The 23,385-nt window shown below is 41.4% G+C and overlaps 1 protein-coding gene across 2 annotated transcripts in view; it reads left to right on the top strand.

The window, feature by feature from the left end:
* Window positions 1-20,301, top strand: part of fnip1 (folliculin interacting protein 1) — a 43,493-nt gene extending 23,192 nt beyond the window's left edge. For both annotated transcript variants that reach the window (XM_046040636.1, XM_046040635.1), the window contains 11 exons: window positions 534-605; window positions 2,023-2,158; window positions 3,454-3,655; window positions 4,180-4,265; window positions 9,480-9,626; window positions 11,796-11,965; window positions 12,853-14,626; window positions 14,788-14,953; window positions 15,505-15,705; window positions 15,824-15,939; window positions 17,934-20,301. In XM_046040636.1, the coding sequence (XP_045896592.1) occupies window positions 534-605; window positions 2,023-2,158; window positions 3,454-3,655; window positions 4,180-4,265; window positions 9,480-9,626; window positions 11,796-11,965; window positions 12,853-14,626; window positions 14,788-14,953; window positions 15,505-15,705; window positions 15,824-15,939; window positions 17,934-18,012 (3,149 nt within the window). In that variant the 3' untranslated portion in view covers window positions 18,013-20,301. The remainder of the gene's footprint in view (window positions 1-533; window positions 606-2,022; window positions 2,159-3,453; window positions 3,656-4,179; window positions 4,266-9,479; window positions 9,627-11,795; window positions 11,966-12,852; window positions 14,627-14,787; window positions 14,954-15,504; window positions 15,706-15,823; window positions 15,940-17,933) is intronic.
* The last annotated feature ends 3,084 nt before the right edge of the window (window positions 20,302-23,385 follow it).

Below are 23,385 nucleotides of genomic sequence, written 5' to 3'. Positions count from 1 at the left end.
TAACCATGGTTCAGGCCACCAGACCATGGGTATTTTGTTTTTAATGTTTAATTCTGATACATTAAAGAGCCATTTTCATCCTAATCTATACTGTGTGTACTTTTTTGGGGAACCATTACACATGGTGATGCAGTCACTGGCTGGGCAATAGCAAGAAAATCTCAGGGTTTTTTTTTTCCTGGTTGCAAGTCCCACAGTTGTATGTAGTAGAAAGAATAATGACAGTTCTTACGGACAAATTGAGATTTTGCTGCTATGGCTTGGACATGTATGTTGAGGACATGAAGCATCCAAAAGCATAGTATGTATTTGTTTGGGGAGATAAGAGCATCACCAGAATGCCTGGTTCTCCATTTTGCTTGTTACATTTTCTGTTTCTCACTGATGGTTTTTGTCTCCTTTTTTTGTCTGTCACCCCTCTCTTGCTTTCTTTATATCACCAATTTTTTCTTCCCCTTCTCTTAACCCTTTTCCTTTACCCTTAACCTAAACGCTTCATTTACACTCTCCATCTTCCTCCTCCCTTTCTCCAGGCCACAGTCACCCCATGGACATGCCAGGCCGAGGGCTTTACGATGAGAGAGACAGCGGCATCGCCAGGTCAGGTAGGTTAATATGACTAGGAGCCAAAGCCTGGATTGACCTACGTTCAGTACAGCTTTCAGCCCTGCAGTTGAGCTTTGAATTGGGTTTGCATTTATTCTGGTCAAGACCAAAGCGTTTAAGTAACAGTCCTGGGTCAAAATGGTTGCCCTGCTTTTAACTGTTCAAGGTCAAGAGCGTGAACACAACTTACACAAGCACTGGTTAATTTAACTGATGGTGCTTAAGCTGCAACTTGTCAAATGTGGTATGCAGACTCGCATGTGCACAGTTGTTTGTGTTGTGTATATGGAAAGAAAGCGATTGAAAGGTAAAGATGTGCAGGCTAAGAGAGACAAAACATAACTGACCTATGTGGAGGTGTTTACATGGCTTTTAGGGTCTGGAAAACCTTGTGTAATGTAAACTGCCCCCTACCCCCTTTACCCTCACCCCCTTTCCAAACACCACCATGCGCCACTGGCATGAATGGTATGAATGGTATGAGGGGAATTGCTCTTTCTGCTCAAACCTGCATCACATGCAGAGGATTAAATATAGCAGCTCTCAAAACCCGCTACTAGTAAAAGAGCTTCTAATTCAAGCCTCACCCTCTCATCTCCACTCTCCCCACCTCCCCTCTGCGCTTGGGCTGGAGAGCGTTTTATCTAACTCTGACACACAAAAATACATACACGACCCCCTGTGACTCAAAATCTCCACCCGTCTACCTCTCTCGTCTTACTATAGCTCCTCTGCTACGTGTACAACTCTCCAGCGCAGTTTTCTCTTCACACGTCATACACACGGTCATTCACTCATCTCCTTAAGTTATCTCTCTTTATATCTTCACGCACACAGAGTATCACACACTGTGTAAATGGTACATGTGACCATTGAACGGAGCTGTCTGCATGGGCTGTAAATAACCCTGTGATCAGTGCTTGTATTGCATTCTGTTGTGCGTGTGTGTGTGGTTGGCGGGGGGGGGGTTGTCATTACCCTGACAGCCTGGTGTAAAGCCAGGATGTCCAAAAACTGCAGCATGTGACTGTTAGCAGGCTAACTGAGATTAGATCTCATATGAAAGCTATCCAGTAATTAGGGCCTGTGTTTTATGGAAAGGGGTGGGTGTGTGTTTTTTTTTGTCTATCTTTGTGTTTTGTGTGCTGTATTTTTTTTTCAAGTTCTTTGTCTTTGTAAGAAAAGTTAGTGTCCTTTTTAGGTGTGTGTGTGTGTGTGTGTGTGTGTGTGTACAAAGTCTCGTTCAGAATGAGTAACCCTACGCACTTGTTGTCTGACTCACTCTTGTCCTTTTTCTATTCTGTCACCCATCATTCCCTCCATCTGTTCCATATTCCCTTCTGTTCTTGTCCTCATTCTTACTCCTCCTCAATCCACCTCCAATTCTTCTCTCTATCCCTCTGTCGGTCCCTGCAGCTTCTCTGAGCAGCCTGCTGATCACTCCCTTCCCATCTCCTGGCTCCTCTCTGACTAGCAGCTGTGCATCCAGCTACCAGCGCCGATGGCTCCGCAGCCAAACCACCAGCCTGGAAAATGGCGTCTTCCCCCGCTGGTGAGACACATACAGTCGTACATACCCAAACACTTGTGCAAGGCACACATTCCGACGCATTTTATACAGACAATCATGCTTATAAATAAAGAAACTTGCCCATGTTGACTGTAGGTGCAGCGAAGAACAACAATAAAGAGGGAGTCGAGTCATGCACACAGAGTAGTTAAGTGACGCTTAAACTAGAGGGGGAAAAATGTTGAAGATCCATGATCTTTTCTGCACAACTTTCTAAACACACACTTAACAGAGTCTCTCTCAATTCCTAACCCCCCCCCTCCATTTTTCTTCCCTGTTCAGGGCCTCTGCCAGGCTTTTGTTAAGTTTATCCTGCTAGGACTTCCTCAGAATCTAGCAGGCAGCTGGGAAAATGACACACACTGCTACTATGCACTAATAACTGCACACACGCACACACACTCAGTGCTGTGACTAGACAGGATGCTGTGTTGGCCTGTCACTGTAAATGCAGCTGTCGGCCTCTGAGTGCTCTAATCTTCTAGGCGCTCAAGTTCAGCAGCACCAAAGCATCTTGTTTACCAGCTGCAACAGTAAAAAAAAAAAGACTAGGATTAAAAGTCTCTTGATATGTTTTTTTTTTAACAGATGTGCCCGTTTTCCGCTTATGTTTTGAAACTTTCAAGAGCACTTTCAAAGTACTAGATAGATTTATCATTTTATGACACAGGATTGTATAATGAAATGAAGTTGTAGTTTCCATTATGCTACTCACAAAAAGCCAAAGTTATATGCAACAATTGTATGGGTTGCAAAATAACAAGTAATAGAAATAAAAATATTGTACATGGTGGAGTGCTGAGGATGAATATAGGAGTCTCACAGCCTGCTCTGAAGGCTGGTGGTACGACAGCCGATACTTCTTTGCCAGGCGGCAGCAGGGTGAAACTGGCTGTGGCTGGGGTGGGTACTGTCTTTCAGAATCCTTTCGGCTCTGCACAGGCACCTCACCTTACCTCATCGATATCACTGATGCTCTGTAGATTGGTACTACTGGTAATCATCAAACCTGTAGTTAACGGTATTGTGCAAAAGTACAAGAAAGACACTTAGTATAAGAGGCCCTAAGCACTATTCTAACTTTTTTATGTGAGGTAGTATGTAAGGAAAGACATGACTTTATTGATCTTCATGTGCAAAAGTACTAAGAATCAGATTTACATGTCGAGTACACATTTGGAAGTTTGAGCAGCTGCACACACATTTTAGCCTCTGGAAGTTTTACTGGATCTGCCTCTTCTCTGAAGTTCACTTCCTGTGTACCCTGTCCCGATCAGGTCAGTCGAGGAGAGCTTCAATATGTCTGACGAAAGCGGTGGACCAAGCCTCGGCGTGGCTCGGAAGAAGAAGATTGCCATTGGGGTCATCTTCACGCTGTCCCCCAACTCTGAGGAGAACAACCGCTTCCAGGAATTCTTTTTCTCCCACTTCCCTCTCTTTGAAAGCCACATGAACAAACTCAAGAGCAACATCGAACAGGTGAATGAATGTATTATAGACCAACTACATGTTGTATTTGGCAAGAGTCTAATTTCTTCTTGATTCCCCTTTTTTGATGTGGACATTAATGTTATTTACTTAGGATTATTGTTTTGATCTGTTAGAGGTTTGTTTCTCTATGCTTTTCAGTGGGAGGTGCTTTTATATTCTTGATCACCTCCCTGATTGACACAAGACATATTCAGTGAAATCCACTTAGCATCAAGATATGAGGGGTGCCCCAATGCAAACCTTACACTCTTTGCTGTTGTAATGAATAGAGTTGCTGTCAGATCGACTGGTTAAATGGTCATAGCTTGTATATCTGCGCTCTTGTTTACTGGTGTCTGTTGTTGGCACTGTCAAAGCTCTGGATGACTTCCAGTTTTACGGTCCATCTTCCCTTCTGCCCCACCTCCCTCTGTTCTCCCTCACAAATCCCCTGATTAATTTTTCCTGTAACTTTGTTTGTCATCTTGAGTGCCAAATATCTCAAAGCGTATGTATGTTGTGTCACTCTCAAGGCCATGAAGATGAGTCGGCGGTCAGCTGATGCCAGCCAGAGGGCCCTGGCTTACAACCGAATGGTGGACGGACTTAATGAGTTCAGGTTGGTCAACAGCTCACATTCACTCACCACGGCACAGACAATAGTCTTGCATCCTTTATTTTTTCCGTATTTCTCTTGTGACACAAACAATAAGTCTTTTGTTGAAAACACCTGACAACATAGTTAATAACATGCTTTTAACAAGATTATCCTGCAATATAACACGAGCATTCAGCAATATAAAATAAATTAGAACAATATGTTTTACATTGGACAAAAACACCCAATCACTGTCAGTCACTCACAGTTTAAGCCAGTCTTTACTGCATGTTTATTAGCAACTTCAAACACTGAAGCCAACGTCACAGTGTCATTCAGTTTCTATGTACTGTGGCCAAATACAAATCCTCTCCCTGGGTACATAGCAAGGTCTCCGCATCATGGAGACTCAGGAAATATGTGAAATTTAAACTTCCTGTTTCCAGGAAATGGATGATACACTTACAAGACATATCTTGTATTTAGATTACAGATCACTGCACCATTAAATCGGACACCAGAGCATGATCTGCAGCGTTTATCATTAATTTTTCCATATCCGATTTTTCCATATCGTCATCGCACATCATGAGACATTTGCAAACTGTCTGATTTACAAAATTTTGTTTCCTGGGAGTGAGAGAATGCAGGCACTAGGACAAGGATGCAAGAAAAGCCAGTGTGACAGAATGAGAAAGGAGAGGTAAAGGACCTGTAAGTACTGCTGGTCTGGGGAAGGAAGGAAAAATAGGCATGAAACTAAGCTTATCACACATTATAGATGAAAGACACAATCGGTGTCATATCTTCCAAAGATTTTCTTTTAACTTTTGTTTTTTACTTTACAAGTAGGATTTGTCAGAATTATGACTTCTTCCAGGATTCTTGAATTTCTTCCAGTGACAAAACTTGTCACATGACAAATTTCCAAATAAAGTTCATCCTTATCTAAACTGCGTAGCAGACATACATAGTCTTGTTGAATTACAGTCACATGCACCAGTAACAAACTAATTAAACTAAGTAATCTGAGTAAGCAAACAAAATAATATTGCTCAAAGTAGGTCACCAAGTGCTCATACTTATCCTGTGTTACTCATGTTATGGCACTAACATTTGGGCAGCTTTAATGACCTGAGAAGTATTTTGCACATGCCTTTCCAAGCATAGTTTGTTTATGCTAGTGGGTTTACCAGGCATCATTTAGAGTTTCTTTTCCTAAAGTATATCAAGCAGGCAGTAAACTGGCTTTTTGCTGATTAACAGCTAATATTCACCAGCTGCTGTGGCTTGCAGACAAAGAAAGCATCTCATCTATCAACAAGGTTTATGAGACATTTTTAGCATTTAATGTTTCGTATTTTAGACAATGGTCACATTGCGTTGATATAGGGCTTGGAGATATGGTCAAAAATGTTATCATGATTAAAACATTTCATATCATTCGATATCACTAATTATCACTATATATATATATATATATATATATATATATATATATATATATATATCATGGGTGGAATTTTTAGAAACCAGATGGTTAATTATTTGGTTAAACTTGTCTTCATGGTCAGAACATGACAAACACTTGATGCCAAACAGTGGACCACTTCACAAATCTGAGGTAGAACAATCAAAACTATTATGATGGAATCTTTTTCAACTAATATGATTAGTAAATCTGTTTTCAGTCCCACTCCTCAACAAAATAAATATCTTCATAGAAAAATTAAGTGCTAATTTGTTTGTGATTCAAATGAATTAAACCAGATATTTATTGACGATATATTGAACATTTATTATATTTTTATTGAGGAATATTATATTGCGATAGTTGTTTATTATTATTATTATTGTATTATATTATTATTGTTTTATTGCCCAGCCCTATGTTGATATATAACTGCCATAAACGTATCCTGAAATGTAACATGCGTCTTTTGGTATCATTTTTAATTTAAAATATTGAATTGAATGTTGTTTATGATTGCTAAAATTATAAAAGAGGAAGAAAAGGGGCTGTGTTAGCATAGGCTGCATGAAAACTGTCAGTGAGTGTTTAGTCTCTGTATAACTAATGTCTCTTATGAGGTGACTGTATGGGATCTGAAGGTAACAGAGGTTAGGTGAAGGGATTATGTAATTCTGCTCTAGTTACTGATGGAGCGTGCTGAGGTGTCACAGCAATCAATAATTAATAAATACTTTGTGGTATGTGTAAGGATCGCATAATGCAAACAGTCTGCCCTTCTTCTTATGTTCTTTTTCTGTTCCCTTAAATGATAAATATTAATATGTATACTAAGTCCAGTAAGAGATGTTGAAATAGGTTGGGTGAAATAAAGGAGGAACATACTGTTTCCTACCTGTCTTGAGCAAACCATAGATGTTGCATTGTAATGGCAGTGCATGCTGGGACTTCAGGGTTTTGGTTGTGTTTAGGGAAGCTTTTTTGACCAATGTTTTAGAAGCTTCCAGTTACTTCTCAGCTCTGCACCACTACTACCCTGTAGTTGTATTTAATCTTTATTGGTGATGACATTGCTGCAGTCATATGACTGTTGGCAGCCGGCCACAGCAACCCAAGCCTCTTGAGTGGCAACCCTATCTACCTCAGACACTGGCCACAAGCACCAGAATAGTAAATAATATGTGAGTGCCAGCAGGAGAAAGGCTAATGCCCGGGACAAACAAAATATCTGTAAAATCTCACCTTCAGACAGCAGCTAAATATAAGTGTAGCCACCTTTGCCATTAAGGGCAACGACTTCATGGAACATTACAGAAGGAACCTGGAAGAAATGCCTTTTGCTTGTTGCTGCTTTGACGTAGTTGGAGGGTGGGCATGCACAAATACTCACGCATGCTGATACAGATAAGCTGTGCACTTAGCAGAGGCATGTGTACATAAAAGTGACACCATCCTATATTGGGGTTAAGTTAGGGTTTGCAGTCTGAGTACAAGCAGGAGCTCTGAGAGAAGCAAAACCACTTAACACACCAGGGTTAGGAGTCTAATTCTGATTTTACCACATACATAAAAATAGTGCACTTATCCTTCCCGGAAGCACCTTGGGTAAAGTATGCACCAAATGGCACAAACTGTGGGACCATACAGCCTGGTAATTGCTTCAGAGTTGTAACATGCATGCACGACATCTTGCTTTTTGAGGCCTATCATGAATGTAACAGAATCTGAATCATAAAGTGAACTGAAGCAAAAAACTCCCTCAAAAAAAGTCACTGAACAGCAGTTAAAATCCACCCTGCACAATTTTATATTGAAGAAATGTTTATAATACACATCTGAATCTGAGTGGTAAATCAGACATAGGGACACATTTATTATGACTCCGAAATGTTGCTTTCATGATGGTGTTCTGATGCTAAAAATGCAGTTTTACCCTGAACTGCTATTGATTAGTAATTGGAACCATAACTGTGAAGCTATAACTTGCAAATATGTACGAGCCATGTATGAGATTAAAAATGTCTAAATTGCTGCCCTCCATTGTGAGATCATTTAAATCTGGCTATTTAGCCTGTACATCAGTTTAATATCACATCACATCACAGCCGTGCTCTTTAAAATTCACCTGAACAGCTGCTGCAGAGAGGCTGAGACTAGATCTCCTGCTCATCTAGCGCTGGCTCTGCCTCAGAGCTGTGCCCGCTGAGGGGCTTTCAGTCAGTGAATGTACACCAGACACAGCAGTGAAGAGGGGCTTAAAAAGGCCACGGGTAAGTCAACCTGTTTATAACACAGGAATGAATAAAGCATTATTAGCTCATTTGATGCTGCAGTCCAAATGACTGATCATCCTTGCTGACAACGAGATGTAAAGAGAGTGGGGACTTGTTTTTTGTTGGGTTGAGTTACAAGTGACATCAAGTCCATTCTGATTTACCCTGCTGTGACCACTCAGTACTCAGTTTTTTAATGATTCATCAGTGATCTATTTTATCAAGAATTTATAATCAGTGAAGCTCAGATGATCTAATGCAGCGACCATTCTATGCTCCTCCTTGCTACCATTCTGCTGATGTTAATCTTGAGAGGACAGGTTTAGAGTTAGAGCACTTCTCAAAAAACTTCTTGCAACATCTATATCGCAAATGCAGTTAAATTCATTAGTTCTTCTTTTCACACACCATTGATAACGTCTTCTTATAAACCCTTAAACAAAGACAACACCTGCTCTTCCTGAATTCTTTGGAAAAATACATCAACCTAAAATAGCTCGATTACTGGAATAGTGGAGATCTAGTGAAGGTCACTGTCAGAGAACTGTCACTGTGTGACACCTGTGCTTTCTCTCAGCGTGCAGCCAGTCTGCATCTCCTCTGTCACTGGGTTCTTTATAGGTCAGAGAGGTTGGGAGTTTATGGCAGATTTAACCTTGTTTATAGTCAGAGATCTCCCGCAGTTTCCTGTAAGACTAAATCAAGCTTGGAAAACGACACCGAGTTTTTATTCCTTGTCAGTAGGATCTGCAAAGTCTTCTCTCTCTTCTATCTGATGCGATAGCAGCTGGTTATGTTTATTAAACTTAACTTTTAATGTAGCCTGGCGACGCTGTTGTATTATCAGTGTTTGCTGAAGATTGCAATATGGAATCGGTTGATATGTTTGCAAGTAAGCTGAGTAAGCAGATAAAACCGTCAGAAGCACCTCATCCTCTAATAAACACTGACATCGCTTCTTTGATTATATGTACAGTTTTGCATTTTCAAACCCAGAATCCAGCAGCTAAAGTCCATATTTCATCATTGACTAAAAACGCCTGAGTCTCCACATTCCTCGGGCTGCAGAGATTCCCTTCTGCCCCTGTGTCAAAGCTTGGCCTCCGGCCGAGACATGCTCACCAACACGCCCCACGTTCTATGGAAACTCCAGTCCTTCTCAATGGACAAATGCCCCGGCCGAGCCACATACAGATAAATATACACACAAGAATGCATGCACACTGTACTGAGCAGGAGACAGGGTTTTGTGTGAGTGTGCGCAAGTTTGTCATTGGACTGTTACAAACACACAACCAGGGTCTCCCATGGCCTCAGTGCAGACAGCGAAGCTCTGTGAGCTGAGATCTCTTTTGTTTACCCCGAGAGACAATAACGTGACTGTTCTCTCTCTGTCTGTTTTCTCTCTTTTCCCCTCCTTCCCTTTAATTCCCTCTCTCCATGCCCTCTCCCTCTTTCATCCCTCCTTCCCTCGCTGTACCTCATCTCCAGGATGACCATCTGCGACCTCTACACCATGCCCCGCGTGGCTGAGCCCGTCTGGTTGACCATGATGTCTGGGGCGTCTGAGAAGAACCAGCTCTGCGGCCACTTCATGAGGGAGCTGTCTCTGCTAATGGAGCAGGCCTCCAAGAACCAGTTGAGTGTCTTCTTGTACTCTCACCTGGTCCAAGATCAGTCTCTGAATTTCTATGAATGTAGGAGTTTAAGAGGCGGCATCCCAAGCAGGGATCAAGTGAACTATATCAAAATGCATATTGTCATATCACACAGTGGGTTTCGGCAGTTAGGGTCACAGCATGACTGGAAAAAACATGCACAGTAGCACTAGACATTAAGAAATGTTGCATATGCATCATCTTTCCTCATCTTTTATTTGCGTGTACTTCCTGGACGAGCGTATCGGCAGAGAAACAGATGCAGGTTCATACAGACTATTCATTCTCTCTCTCCCCCATACATTCTGTGGTTAATCTCTCTCTTTCTTACACACATTCACACTGAGTGTTGCACCCTCTTTGCATTTATTTGTCTGCCTCAGAGGGAGCTGTGAATGAGACAATCCCTACCAGTCTCTAATTGCTTATTGTTGCTGTTACAAAGCCATGTCAAACCACTGCTAATTGTACATATATGAATTGGTAGCAAGGCCTTTATTGAACATAGCACCCGCATTCAGTACAGCTGTTTCAAGTAGCATTCAGTTCACTGAACTGAATTATTACATCAAGTTGATCTTAAAGGACCAGAATAGTTGCCAACAATTTTGATGTGAAGATGTGAGTGTTTTTCGTCTTAATCACTGACTGACATAGTGGAGATTAAGTCTGTATCTACTGCTTTCATGCTCTTGTAAATACTAGGGCTGCAACTAATGATTTTCATTACCAATTACTCTAATGCACATTACAAGAGCCAAACATGATGTCTTTAACCTCCCTTCAATATTTTTTTGTGTGAACAGTTCATAACCAAAATATCTTTATTTTACAAAGTTTTTATTTATTCAGTCTTTCTTTATACACCAGTACTAGTACACAGGACAATAAAAGCAAGAGCAAAAATCCAACTATTAAGATAAGAAAATGTCATCAAACAAGCATTAAATAAAATACAAGAGATAAAGGCCAAGTTAACAGGAACAGAAATATTCAATAGTGTATGTGAATTAAATAAAGGTGATCCATCTTTACTGTACCTGCTGACATTTATCATAGAAAAGGTATAAAATACAGAAATGTAACAAAAGCCCACAAGCTGGTAACAAAATACTTGGTATTTTTCTGTGATAAATGACTTGGTGATCAAGATGTTTCTGGCACCAGCAACAAATAGTTGTTTAAAAATAAAAACTCTTTATTTAACACAAGCAACTATAGCCAGCATGTCTGAAGAGTCAAAAGTATGAGCAACAGAAAATCCATGTAAAAAAACATCACCCTGCCAAATAGTTTTATTAGAATTGTTTTAAGATAATGAAGATAAGAAATTGTGTTTTTTTATTTTGTTTTTTAACATCCGTACCATACTACATGGTCCAATGTAGTTTCTCATGTTTATTTAAATCCCTTCACAGTTTCTAAATGTTGACCATGGATGGAAGTTGAATCTCCTAGGCAACCACTGGTGTTTCTCTGTCAGCACTGCTTCTCAGTGAAAGTCACTATTTCCACCAGCACTGGTTTGGGTGACTGCCACGCAACTACTTGTATGTAATGTTGACTCGTGAATAAAGCATTGCGTTTCCCTGGCAACCACTCGTGTTCCTGTATCACATTATAATATTTCTGAGGCGTCCCGTCAGTGTTCCCATGACCGATGGTGTTGATGACTGCTGCAGTCACATCTGCATACTTGCACGTGATTGAACTTGACTACCCATGACAGTGTTTAGTCATGAGACAGGAAGGGAAGTAGACACTTGTGGTTAGGAATGAGAAGTGAATCTTGCTAATAGGATGTGTGTGTGTGTGTGTGTGTGTGCGCGCGCGCGTGTGTGCGTGCGCATGTCATTTATGTGTGTATTTGCATATGCCTGTGAATGTGCGTGTTTCAAACAATGGATGTGTGTATGTGGTGTCCAGTTAAGCAAGAAAGTGACCACAGTTTTGAACAAGGTCATGGTGGGGAAACTGATAAACTAATTTCTGGATTCCAGGATTGAGACGGGATAGGGATTTTTTTTTTATTTATTTTTTTTTTACTCTGTCATGCGATTAAGACTGGACAGGAGTGAAAATCTGCCAGGAAGTAAATTTTTGCATTCTTCTCTATGCTCTACTGACCAAACCATGTCTGATATTGCAGATTCCTCCCTGCGTTATTGACAGCCGTCCTGACCAATCATCTGGCCTGGGTGCCCACCGTCATGCCCAATGGGCAGCCTCCAATCAAAATCTTCCTTGAGAAACACTCCTCCAAGAGTGTCGACATGCTGGCAAAGACGCACCCTTACAACCCGCTCTGGGCACAGCTAGGTGAGGCAGTCAAACACAAATGTATACACAAAGAGTGAGTTGGACGTACCATTGTTTTCTCTCAAAGCACCTGGGTGGCTGGGGAAGGAATTGATCCTAACCTGCTATTGTTAATTATTAAAGCACAAAGACAAGTTAGGATTAGACTATCTTCTCTCTCGCCTCTCTGCAACTCTTTTAAGTCTTGAATCTGTATTCGCTATTTGTGCAATTCACGTTCAAATCATCTGTGTAGCAGCATGAAAGTGACGATTTCAGGTGTGATGCAGTTTTCAAATTAAGATGCAATAATACTGCAGCTGCAAAATTGATTGATGAGAAGTGCAAACATCACATGGTCTTCCAGTGGAGCACATTGTATTAGTGGAAATCCATAAAGGCTTCCTGTGGGGAGGGGAAAAAAAAAAAAAGGTCAGATCAGTGTAGCTGTGGTTGATTTATAGGCACATATATTGTGCAAGTATGTCCTAATAAATATACAGACTTCTTTAGGATTATGTTGTCCACACTTTCACCTCATGTGACATGGGAAACATATAGAAAGTGAGTTCATGGTGACACCTAGTGCTCATATCTAAGAACTGCATACCAGAGCATTAATTTGTCGAACGAGACAAATTAATGCTCTGAGAAGAAATCGAGGTAAGAGGAGATAAACCAGAATGGCAATGTCAGATCTTTTCTGAGATGAATGGTGTATGTATAACTAATAATTGTTTTTTGGGGATGAGTAATTTGCACTTTTTCTAACAAACACATTTAAATTTTATTTCCAGATCTTACAAATGATTAGACAGACATTACCTGTAAAAAGAAAGTGATGCATCTAAAGACTCGGTCAGCGATGCTAATGGTTGTTGTTTTTTTGGTTGTTTCGCTGTGCGTAGGCGACCTGTATGGGTCCATTGGATCACCGGTGCGCCTGTCGAGGACAGTGGTCATCGGCCGCAGACAGGAGCTGGTCCAGAGACTCCTCTATGTCCTCACCTACTTCATCCGCTGCTCCGAACTGCTGGAGACCCACATGCTGGACAGCGCTGAGGATGAGGCTATTGTCATGCCTGGCTCCCTCATCACCACCTCCCTGAGGAAAGGAGAGGTGGAGGAGTCGGACTATGTCCTGGTTACCGTCCATAAACCCAGTGGGGACTACTTGTCCCATGGGGCCCACGGCCGGCCGACTGAGGCAGAGGACAACAGCTACCCTTCAGATAACAGTCTCCAGAGCAGCACGTACACAGACACAGAGGCAGAGCACTGCACCGGGGACACTCCCAATGAGGAAGATGAGGATGAGGCGGATGAAGAAGACGAGGAGGACAGCAGTGAGAGTCAAGGGTCCGGGAGCAGTGTGCTTCAGGCAGGAAACAGCCAGGGTAACAACTCCGTTATCAGGACTTCAGAAGCAGCTGAACCCGGGGGGCTACGCAGGCAGTCTAGCAGCCCATTGGCAACAGAGGCCCGACTAGAGACAGTGCTGCGTGTTGGCTCGGCCTCCTCCAGGGAGCAGGTCTGTGTGCTGGATCCGGAGACCAAAGGTGACCTGAAACTTATTGTCCCATCTATACCCACGACCCTGGCAAGTCCATCCCAAACTCCTGTCACCGCGGAGGGTAAAAGCTGGGAGGCTGGGATGGATGCAGACATGGGGAACCAGCCAGCTGGAGTGTTGGCTCCTCGTCCATTGGGGTTCCCTCTAGAGAAGAAGCCCCCAGATAAGAACCTGGCTGCTGCAGTGCCAGTACCAGTGATACTGGGAAACACAGTGACGGGGCCCATGACTTTGACTCTAACAGAAGAGGAGGAGCCTGCAACAAAAGTCACTTTCCTCATTGGGGACTCCATGTCTCCTGAGTCGGACATAGAGAGCCGCAGAAGCAAGGTGGAGGAGGAATTCAAAAAGCACAAGAAACACCTCAAGGACAAACATCCGCTTCACCAGCAGCTGCTGCTGCATCAGCAAGAGCAGCATCATAAAGGACAACATTATCAACAGCAACCGCAGCAGCTGCAGAGAGGAGCGGATTCAAAGACCAGCAACACCAGTGCATCAGAGGACCAAATCAAACAGACCAAGGCCGCTCCAGCCCTGCAGCGGGTGTCCAGTAAGATGTCCCAGTGGAGCCCAAACTGTATGGACGATTTTGATGATTATTACAACCTGGATAACCCTGTAGTGACTAGAACTATAGACGATGTGGCCAAACGACAGCAGGCCAGCAGCACGGACACTATCCACAAAGACTTGCTGGACCCCTCGGGAGTCCCTCGGCCTGGTGACTTGGGGGTTCAGAGCTTGCAGGGTGCGGTCAGGGGTCAGGGTTTGGGTCTTTGTTTAGGTTCAGGTAGTGGAGACGTAGGCTCCAGCAGGAAGAGAGATACTTTGTTGGATGTCCAGAGGAGGTGCAGGTGTGGATCTACAGATTCTTCCGACACCTGCTGCTGCAGGGGCTGTTCGGCTGCGCAGGACAAAGGTCTTCTGTTGTCAGTCCCTGTCCCCCAGGACGGAAGTAGCAACAGCAAAGTGGACCAAAAGTGCAAGGCGGTGCCCGTCAATGACTGGGAGATACCACGCAACGAGAGCTCAGACAGCGCGCTGGGGGACAGTGAGAGCGAGGAGACCGAGGACTGGCAGGAGGAAGTGCTGGTGCCCTTCCCTGGGTGAGTAGAGGACACATGCATTCACAGATGCACTTCTTGCCCACAACTTCGGTTGTAATCAGTACTAGTAATAACAATGGCAGGTAATAATTAAGAATAACAATATATCCTCATCGCTGAAAAATTTTTTAAATAACTACTGCCATACGTTTGATTTATAGGTCAAAGTTAGTGGAGAACTTCTCAAAGCCCAGCATTGCCAATTTTGGCCGGTCTCTGTTTGGAGGCTACTGCCCCACCTATGTGCCAGACTTTGTACTGCATGGGTTGCCCAGCGAGGAGAAGCTAAGGCAGAGCCTCATGGCTGAATTAACCCATGCTGTTCAGGTAAAGGACTAACGTTTTGTACCCATTCTTATACATACAGAATGTATTATTCAAAACACTGAATTTGAAGTATTGCTTGTGATTATATTCCCCTTTTAGAGAGTTTTGTTTATTTGAGTTCATACTATCCATATCACTAAATTGAAAGTATATGTAAAATGTTTTATACAGTATTCAAATTGATCTTCAGTGCAGTCAACTGTGGGCTACACTGTTTACATTACTGATTACATTGGATAAAATTCATCACATATATTCTCAACAGGGAAGTCAGTTTGTTGGTTTTGGTCTTTTATGACATTATTTTTAATTGTTAATATAAGGAACAGAATTTTGTAAAAGAATAACACAATAAGATCATATAGTTATGTGACAATACTGTTGAAAATAGATCATAGATAATTGTTAATTATTGACCAGCCCAAATATTTTAAACATGTTTCACTGTAAAACAAGTGATGCCTTTTATTAGGTTCTGCCATTTACCATCTTGTAGGAGGTTTAGGCTTTCATTCACTGGTTTAAATGATCTTTGTCCTCTTGTCCTGTAGCATCCAGTATTGGATGAACCCATAGCCGAGGCCGTCTGCATTATAGCGGACACAGACAAGTGGACAGTGCAGGTGGCCAGCAGTCAGAGACGAGCCACAGACGTGAACAAGCTGGGGAAGGAAGTCCTGGTGTCCAGCCTGGTTTCCAGCTTACTGCAGTCCACTCACCAGCTCTACAAACTCAACCTCTCACCCAACTTTGTATGTTGGTCAAGATGCTGTTTTGACCACTGATTACACATATTATATTTGTCTGTATACAGTAATCACCATGTTGATTCTTGTGCTCTACCAACCATGTTTCTCTCTCTCTCCTCAGTGTATAATGCACCTTGAGGACCGCCTGCAGGAAATCTACTTCAAGAGCAAGATGCTTGCTGAGTATTTGAAGGGCCAGACAAGAGTCCATGTGAAAGAACTGGGAATGGTCCTAGGGTAAGCAGTTAATCTTTGTTCTTAACTCAAAGGTGCTGTAAAGCTGTACCTAAAATTTAGGTTTTATTACTTCAAGGTTCCCTGTGGAGGTTTTGATCTAGTGGCGCTATGGAGATGCTTTTTTATGAGTGGGTCCCTGTCTAGTTTTTTTTTCTCATGCCCACACATGATGATGCACATACACTCACCTAAAGGATTATTAGGAACACCTGTTCAATTTCTTATTAACGCAATTATCTAATCAACCAATCACATGGCAGTTGCTTCAATGCATTTAGGGGTGTGGTCCTGGTCAAGACAATCTCCTGAACTCCAAACTGAATGTCAGAATGGGAAAGAAAGGTGATTTAACCAATTTTGAGCGCGGCATGGTTGTTGGTGCCAGACGGGCCGGTCTGAGTATTTCACAATCTGCTCAGTTACTGGGATTTTCATGCACAACCATTTCTAGGGTTTACAAAGAATGGTGTGAAAAGGGAAAAACATCCAGTATGCCTTGTTGATGCTAGAGGTCAGAGGAGAATGGGCAGACTGATTCAAGCTGATAGAAGAGCAACTTTGACTGAAATAACCACTCGTTACAACCGAGGTATGCAGCAAAGCATTTGTGAAGCCACAACACGCACAACCTTGAGGCGGATGGGCTACAACAGCAGAAGACTCCACCGGGTACCACTCATCTCCACTACAAATAGGAAAAAGAGGCTACAATTTGCAAGAGCTCACCAAAATTGGACAGTTGAAGACTGGAAAAATGTTGCCTGGTCTGATGAGTCTCGATTTCTGTTGAGACATTCAGATGGTAGAGTCAGAATTTGGCGTAAACAGAATGAGAACATGGATCCATCATGCCTTGTTACCACTGTGCAGGCTGCTGCTGGTGGTGTAATGGTGTGTGGGATGTTTTCTTGGCACACTTTAGGTCCTTTAGTGCCAATTGGGCATCGTTTAAATGCCACGGCCTACCTGAACATTGTTTCTGACCATGTCCATCCCTTTATGGTCACCATGTACCCATCCTCTGATGGCTACTTCCAGCAGGATAATGCACCATGTCACAAAGCTCCAATCATTTCAAATTGGTTTCTTGAACATGACAATGAGTTCACTGTACTAAAATGGCCCCCACAGTCACCAGATCTCAACCCAGTAGAGCATCTTTGGGATGTGGTGGAACGGGAACTTCGTGCCCTTTATGTGCATCCCCCAAATCTCCATCAACTGCAAGATGCTATCCATCAATATGGGCCAACATGGGCGGCTGTGGCTCAGGAGGTAGAGCGGGTTGGCCGTTAATCGGAAGGTCGGCGGTTCAATCCCTGGTTGCGTGTCGAAGTGTCCTTGGGCAAGATACTGAACCCCGATTTGCCCCTGGCGGCTGTTCCGCCAGCGTATGAATGAGTGTGAATGTTAGTTTCCGTTTGAGCACTTAGGCTCAGTGTATGAATGTGTATGACTGGTGAATGCAGATGTAGTGTAAAAGCGCTTTGAGTGGTCGAAAAGACTAGAAAGGCGCTATACAAGTACGGAGCATTTACATTTACATTTCTAAAGAATGCTTTCAGCACCTTGTTGAATCAATGCCACGTAGAATTAAGGCAGTTCTGAAGGCGAAAGGGGGTCAAACACAGTATTAGTATGGTGTTCCTAATAATCCTTTAGGTGAGTGTATAATAGCACTGTGTGACGCAATTAACGGTTTCACTGTTTCACTGATCAGCAGGTGGCAGTCATGCTCCAAAATGTGATGTGATGTGCCAGCAATTTTATAGACCAAGTGCAAGCTGAGCTATTCTGAAGCTAGAATTATCCATAAACAAAACAACAAAAATTTACACTAAGAGTTTTAACTATAATTTTATGTATAATTTGATGTGTTCAATATTAAAAGAACCGCAAAAAAGTGCAGACTATAATTTCTGTATTTTCCTTTTATTTTAAGCTAGTCACTTAGATCTTATCACACCCTGATGTTTGTTCTGGTGTCTCTGCAGAATCGAGTCCAGCGACCTGCCCCTGTTGGCCGCAGTGGCCAGCACTCACTCCCCGTATGTGGCCCAGATCTTGCTATGAGACTGTAATAGTGAGCTGCCTGAGGAAACCAGACCCGGGTGGTGCCACTCTGGCCTCTCAAACGGCCGTCCATGCTCCGCAACTGACCCCCGACATGGTTTCTTGACCTGCGTACCTGGGCTAAGTGGGATCTTTGCTTGAGCTGAGCCTGAGCAGTGCACATCTTCATGGACCACAGCCCCCCCTCACTACCACTGCTGCTGAATTTGTTGCAATGCTGATGTTGCACCACAGGGGGGAACTAGAGACCGCAGTCCTACAGATGGAGTGAGGCTCTGCGGATAACGGAAGTATCCCTGAAATGACCTTCTCCTGTTGTTTGAATGTTTCTTTTAAAACGGGACTCTTTTTATTTTTGGACACGGAAGCCAAAGACTTTTATTCTTCTTATTTTATTTTTCCAGTTGAGAAGGAAACTTTTAAGATATCTACAGTACAATAACAACAATGGATTTTGTTTCTTCTGCTGCTTTTTTTTTTTTTCTCAGTACAATCTTAAACTCAGTCATGTGAAGTGATGGACTAGAAGTTCAAAGGAAACAGATTTTTACAAATTACTTTGAGGTAAATATCATCGAGAACATTATCAATCTTTTGCCAATTATGTTATTTCGTTTGTTATTTCGCTTATCGTCATGTATTTGTTTACAAGCCAAATTTCCCTGAGAGATCTTAATGAAAACTTTTTTTTCTTCTTTTTTTTGGGGTCAAATTGCAATGCACACCAGGCTTAAAAACCTTTATTCTGGCCAACGATGCAAGCCGTGATTTATTGTTCTTTTGAAATGGCTAAAAGTGGCTTTGACATTCTTACCATAGGTACAGCACTACCTCAGATGTTCATATGGGCAGAGGATGACACACATTTACAGTTGCCCCATAGAAAACCCTGAGGTATACTTTTTAAGATATTTTTATCAGAGGAATGTCAGTGTCAACTGTGTGCAGACTCTATGCTGTGTTCTTTCAAAAAAGGGAAGGCTGTTAAATTCCTTCGGATGATCGTTACACACACAAAAACATGGAACTGGTATTTTTGCTTCAGAATGTGATTTAAGGGAGGAGAAGGGGCCCTTTCTACTGTGGAAAAGCTAGAACATCCATCACTTATGTATATTTTAAAACCAAAATGCTGAAATATTTTCACACTTTTATAGCTTCCCCACCTTTATACGATGTTTACAGCTTCGATGTCTACTGCAGAGAGAGGAGAAGAGGAACACAGTAGGCCTTACAGTGGATTAAAATATATCAGTTAACACTATTTTCAAACATGTTTCTATGACGGTTATATACTCACAAAAACATGCAAAATACAAAACTATAGTGGCACAGTTTTTTTCCCATGACATTGACAGATACATTTTGGTTGTTTTGCCATATAACCAGGGTGCGATTTGCTAAGCGTAACGGGACGCTCTACTTGCTTTCACAACTTCTGTTTTTTGATTCTCTCCAGGGTATAAAGTGTAACCTGCAGCGGGGCTGATGGGGAATTATTTCATTGTTTTCATTATTACTTTTTGATGAAAATAGACGAGCAGAAAGTTTGACAGCATTGGAAAGAGAAGAAGAACATCAAACAAAAATATATGTGCACAGTATTATTGTTGTACTGTGCTTTTAGCCAAGCAAATTTACCTTGATGGCAAGGGGATTGCAGGTAGAGGGACAAAGTTTAATTTAGCCATCAGCCAGCTCAATAAAATCTCACCTTACTTTACTTTAAAGATTGGAATATGTCTCAGGCTTCTCAAAAGCTCTTTGTAACAGAACTTGTTGAAGGGCTTTAGGTACACAGTATGTTGAACAGTGTTGAGAGTTGTTTATATTGCTAGAAAAAGCAGGAATAATTGTCAGTGTGACCCTGAGAGCAGTGTTCGTTTCTTTCTATAAACTGAAATCGCACCCTGTATGCGACCCAAGTCTTAATGGAGATGTGGCATGAATGCATCACAGGCTTCTGGAGAGCTTGTTTTGCTCATAAAATTTATATATATAAATATATGCTTGTTACTGTATTGAAGATGCTCTGCTGTATCAGCCTACATTTTGTACAACCCAGCCATTATGTTTTAAAAGGTATGAATTTATATCTGCTCTTCCCACTTTGTATATAAATAAGTTATTTAGTTGCCCATGGTATGTGTAATGTTCATGTAAACTGTACATACTCTTGTTTATTTCCATGTATTTGTACAGAATGTCTTTTAAGAACTATCTCCTCAAATTATTTTTTTCCCAATTTTATGGGAATGTTGTGCAATAAAGATGCCGATGTTAAGAATGTATGAGTCTTTGGGAATGTTTTCAGTCACAGAATCAAACGGAAGAGGGGAATCCTGGAAAAGTCACATTCATATCCATGGGAGGAAAGCCTTGGTAGTGTACACACAATTGTATTACTCAGAGAGACTGTACAGTACATATGACCACATATTCTGGTTTGTACTTGTTTAGATAGTGTTGTCATTAATGGCCTTGCCCTGCAGGTTTGTGTTTCTTCACATCTCAGATTAGCAGCTGTGGGTTCTACTTTCTTTTCCCACAAATGCTGAATAAACTATCCCAACATTGTATTATTGTCAGGTGTGTGTGAACTGGTTTTAGGTTTGTGGGTAATCCCAGTTGTGAAGTCCATAGTTTCCTTTTTTCTTTCCCTCTAAAATGTACATACATTGCATATGCAGACTGATTTATCCATTTTTAAGTTTTCATTGCTTTAGAATTGACTCATTTAAAAAAAAAAAAAAAAAAAAAAAAACAGACTGGAAGGTAGCTTTAATTCAGTGTCAAATATACAAGAATAGCACGTTTGATTGGTGGTGGTTTGACTCCTGATGTTCAACATCTGGATCACACATTTTTCACCCACCTTTGAATTTACCACAGTGAAACTGGGCTGCTGTGACTCCACCCTACCGTCCTCGCGGCACAGGATGTAAAACGAAACGAGCACACACCGCAGTTATGTAATAAAGGAAGGAGTTTCCCGGCTTAAAGCAAATACACTGGCAGTGACTCCGGTCAGTGAGAACATCGCTGTAATCCCACTTTCTTCACGTGAATTGTTATTTTAGGCAGCGATCAGGGGGGGAAAAAACATGTGCTACAAAACAAACTGGTGGTTTCTACGTGCAATAAAAACTAAGAGGTGCGTTGAAACTGGTTATGTTTTTGCACCGTATGCCTTTACAGTACAAATAAAAAAGTCGAAAGCAGGGCGTGGCGTTGGATTTAGAAGACATGAAAGTTCTGAGCTTTTAAATGCACATCAGTAACCTGATTATTCCGCATTTTGAGCAGCACTCGTCTGGTAGCAATCTGATTTCAGAAGTGACAGAAGTCAGAGGGAGGATCTGTGCTGCATTAAAGGACTCCTTTCGAAGCTCGTACAGTCGAGCTCCAAAATCAGGAAAGGCAGCTATTATATGCCATTAAAGCCAGACTATATAACTTGATCGAAATAAACAGCATAAATTTGTCTTCCATGCTCTAATTCATAAGCAAAAAAAATTTACTCTTGTTCAATTCAGTACATGCAGGAATTTTTATTTTTAAACATTTTTATTCATTTAGCTGACGCTTTATCCAAAGTGACTTACAATTGCGATATATGTCAGTGGTCACACGTCTGGAGCAACTAGGAGTTAAGTGTCTTGCTCAGGGACACATGTGTGTCAGGTGGATGTGTCACAATGAGGACTTGAACCCGAGTCTTTCACGCCAAAGGTGTGTGTCTTTCCATCCATCCATTGCGTCATCACCACCCCATACTGCTGATCCAGCTTTAATAGGTCTGGTGTGACCGGTAGCTTTATGGTGGCTGATGTTAAGATAGATTGCTTGGTTACTGAAAACATTACAAAGTAAGGTCACTACGTTCATACATTAATTGTCACTTTCCAATCTTTTTCAAAAGTTTTTTTATTTTCTTGATTGCACCAGGTAACGGAACAAAACTGAATGAATGAGTCTATGCAGCCAACTTATACAACACACTGTTTGTTTAAGTCTTCTTTTATGGTAATAAAACGAAGGACAGACCAGGAAATAAGCCTCAACTAGGTCAAGAAAACAATTTTGATAAATCTTAAACTATTGTCTTAATCCAGCAAAATCTAATAATGTGCCACCCTTTGACAGTGTTGGAAATTTACCCTTACAATGTACCCTATTATATTAGTGTAACTATTTCAATTACTTTATCAAAATAATGTAACTTATTACATTTAATTACTTTTTGATTACTTTTTAAAATTTATTCGAAATGTTTTCAACTGTTAACCATTTTCAAAAGATAACTTGAGCGGCATTTTAACTAGCAGAGGGATGGTGCAGCGAATTCAAACGTGAGCACCAATCAAAAGCATCAGAACAGCTTCAAACTTTACTAAACGGCCGAGGCTGGAAATGGCAAAGGAATGCAATAGGATACACTGTGTGCATGAAAAACGTGCAAAGCAACAATATTAAAATGATCTAACATATAGAGTGGCTTTTTACAGAAAATATTCAGATGTAACCTCAAAAGTAATCATGAACATTTTCATTTTTTCCCAGTAACTGTACCATATTACACTGCCCTTGGATGAAAACATAAATCTAATAGTGATGTGCGGATCGATAATAAAATATTGATATTTCTGCTCTAAGATCGCTACTCATATAAAAGGATCGATATCTAAACTCAGTAATTTGGAGTTAGTATGTGTTTTATCATAAGTATCTTACTGTCAACAGGATGTTGTAATGATATGCGGTTGATAGGAACTACTTCTCCTTCCGTCTGTTAAAGTCTTGCTTGGCTATAGCTCTGTGACAGAGCTTCTTTGAAGTGAGCCATTTACATTTCCCACGATTGAAAACTGACTATGGATAACTGTAAAAGCAGTCACATCTGGCTGTATTTTACCTGTGAAGGCAATAATGATGCTGTGTATGATGTGTGTGCAAAGACAGTAAAACACTTTGGCAACACCGCACACTTTGCTAAACAGCTGAGATTAAGTGGAAATAATATGATGATGTTATTATAATGAAAGAATATGACTTGTCATTATGCAGCTGCTATTTGGAATTGGAAAGCCTACTCTTTATTTCCCTCATAAATACAGAAACAGGAGGGAGGAGGTCACATTAAACTAGAAATAAAATGTGTAAAAAGTATTGGTATCAGTATCAGTATCGGCAGCCTGGTTATTACTTGGTATTGTTGGGATCATATAGGAATTAAGTGGTATCGCACATCTCTAAAATATAATCTGGCACACAGTATTGGGGTACCACTTGTGTTGGTCACGTGCCACTACTTGCATAAATTGCCTAATTTCCGACAGCGCGTGAACGCGGCGTGCAGACAGATGTCGTCAA

The sequence above is a fragment of the Micropterus dolomieu genome, linkage group LG23 (genome assembly GCF_021292245.1).
Source record: "Micropterus dolomieu isolate WLL.071019.BEF.003 ecotype Adirondacks linkage group LG23, ASM2129224v1, whole genome shotgun sequence".
Taxonomy (NCBI): Eukaryota; Metazoa; Chordata; class Actinopteri; order Centrarchiformes; family Centrarchidae; genus Micropterus; species Micropterus dolomieu.
This window is presented reverse-complemented; position numbering and strand designations above follow the sequence as displayed.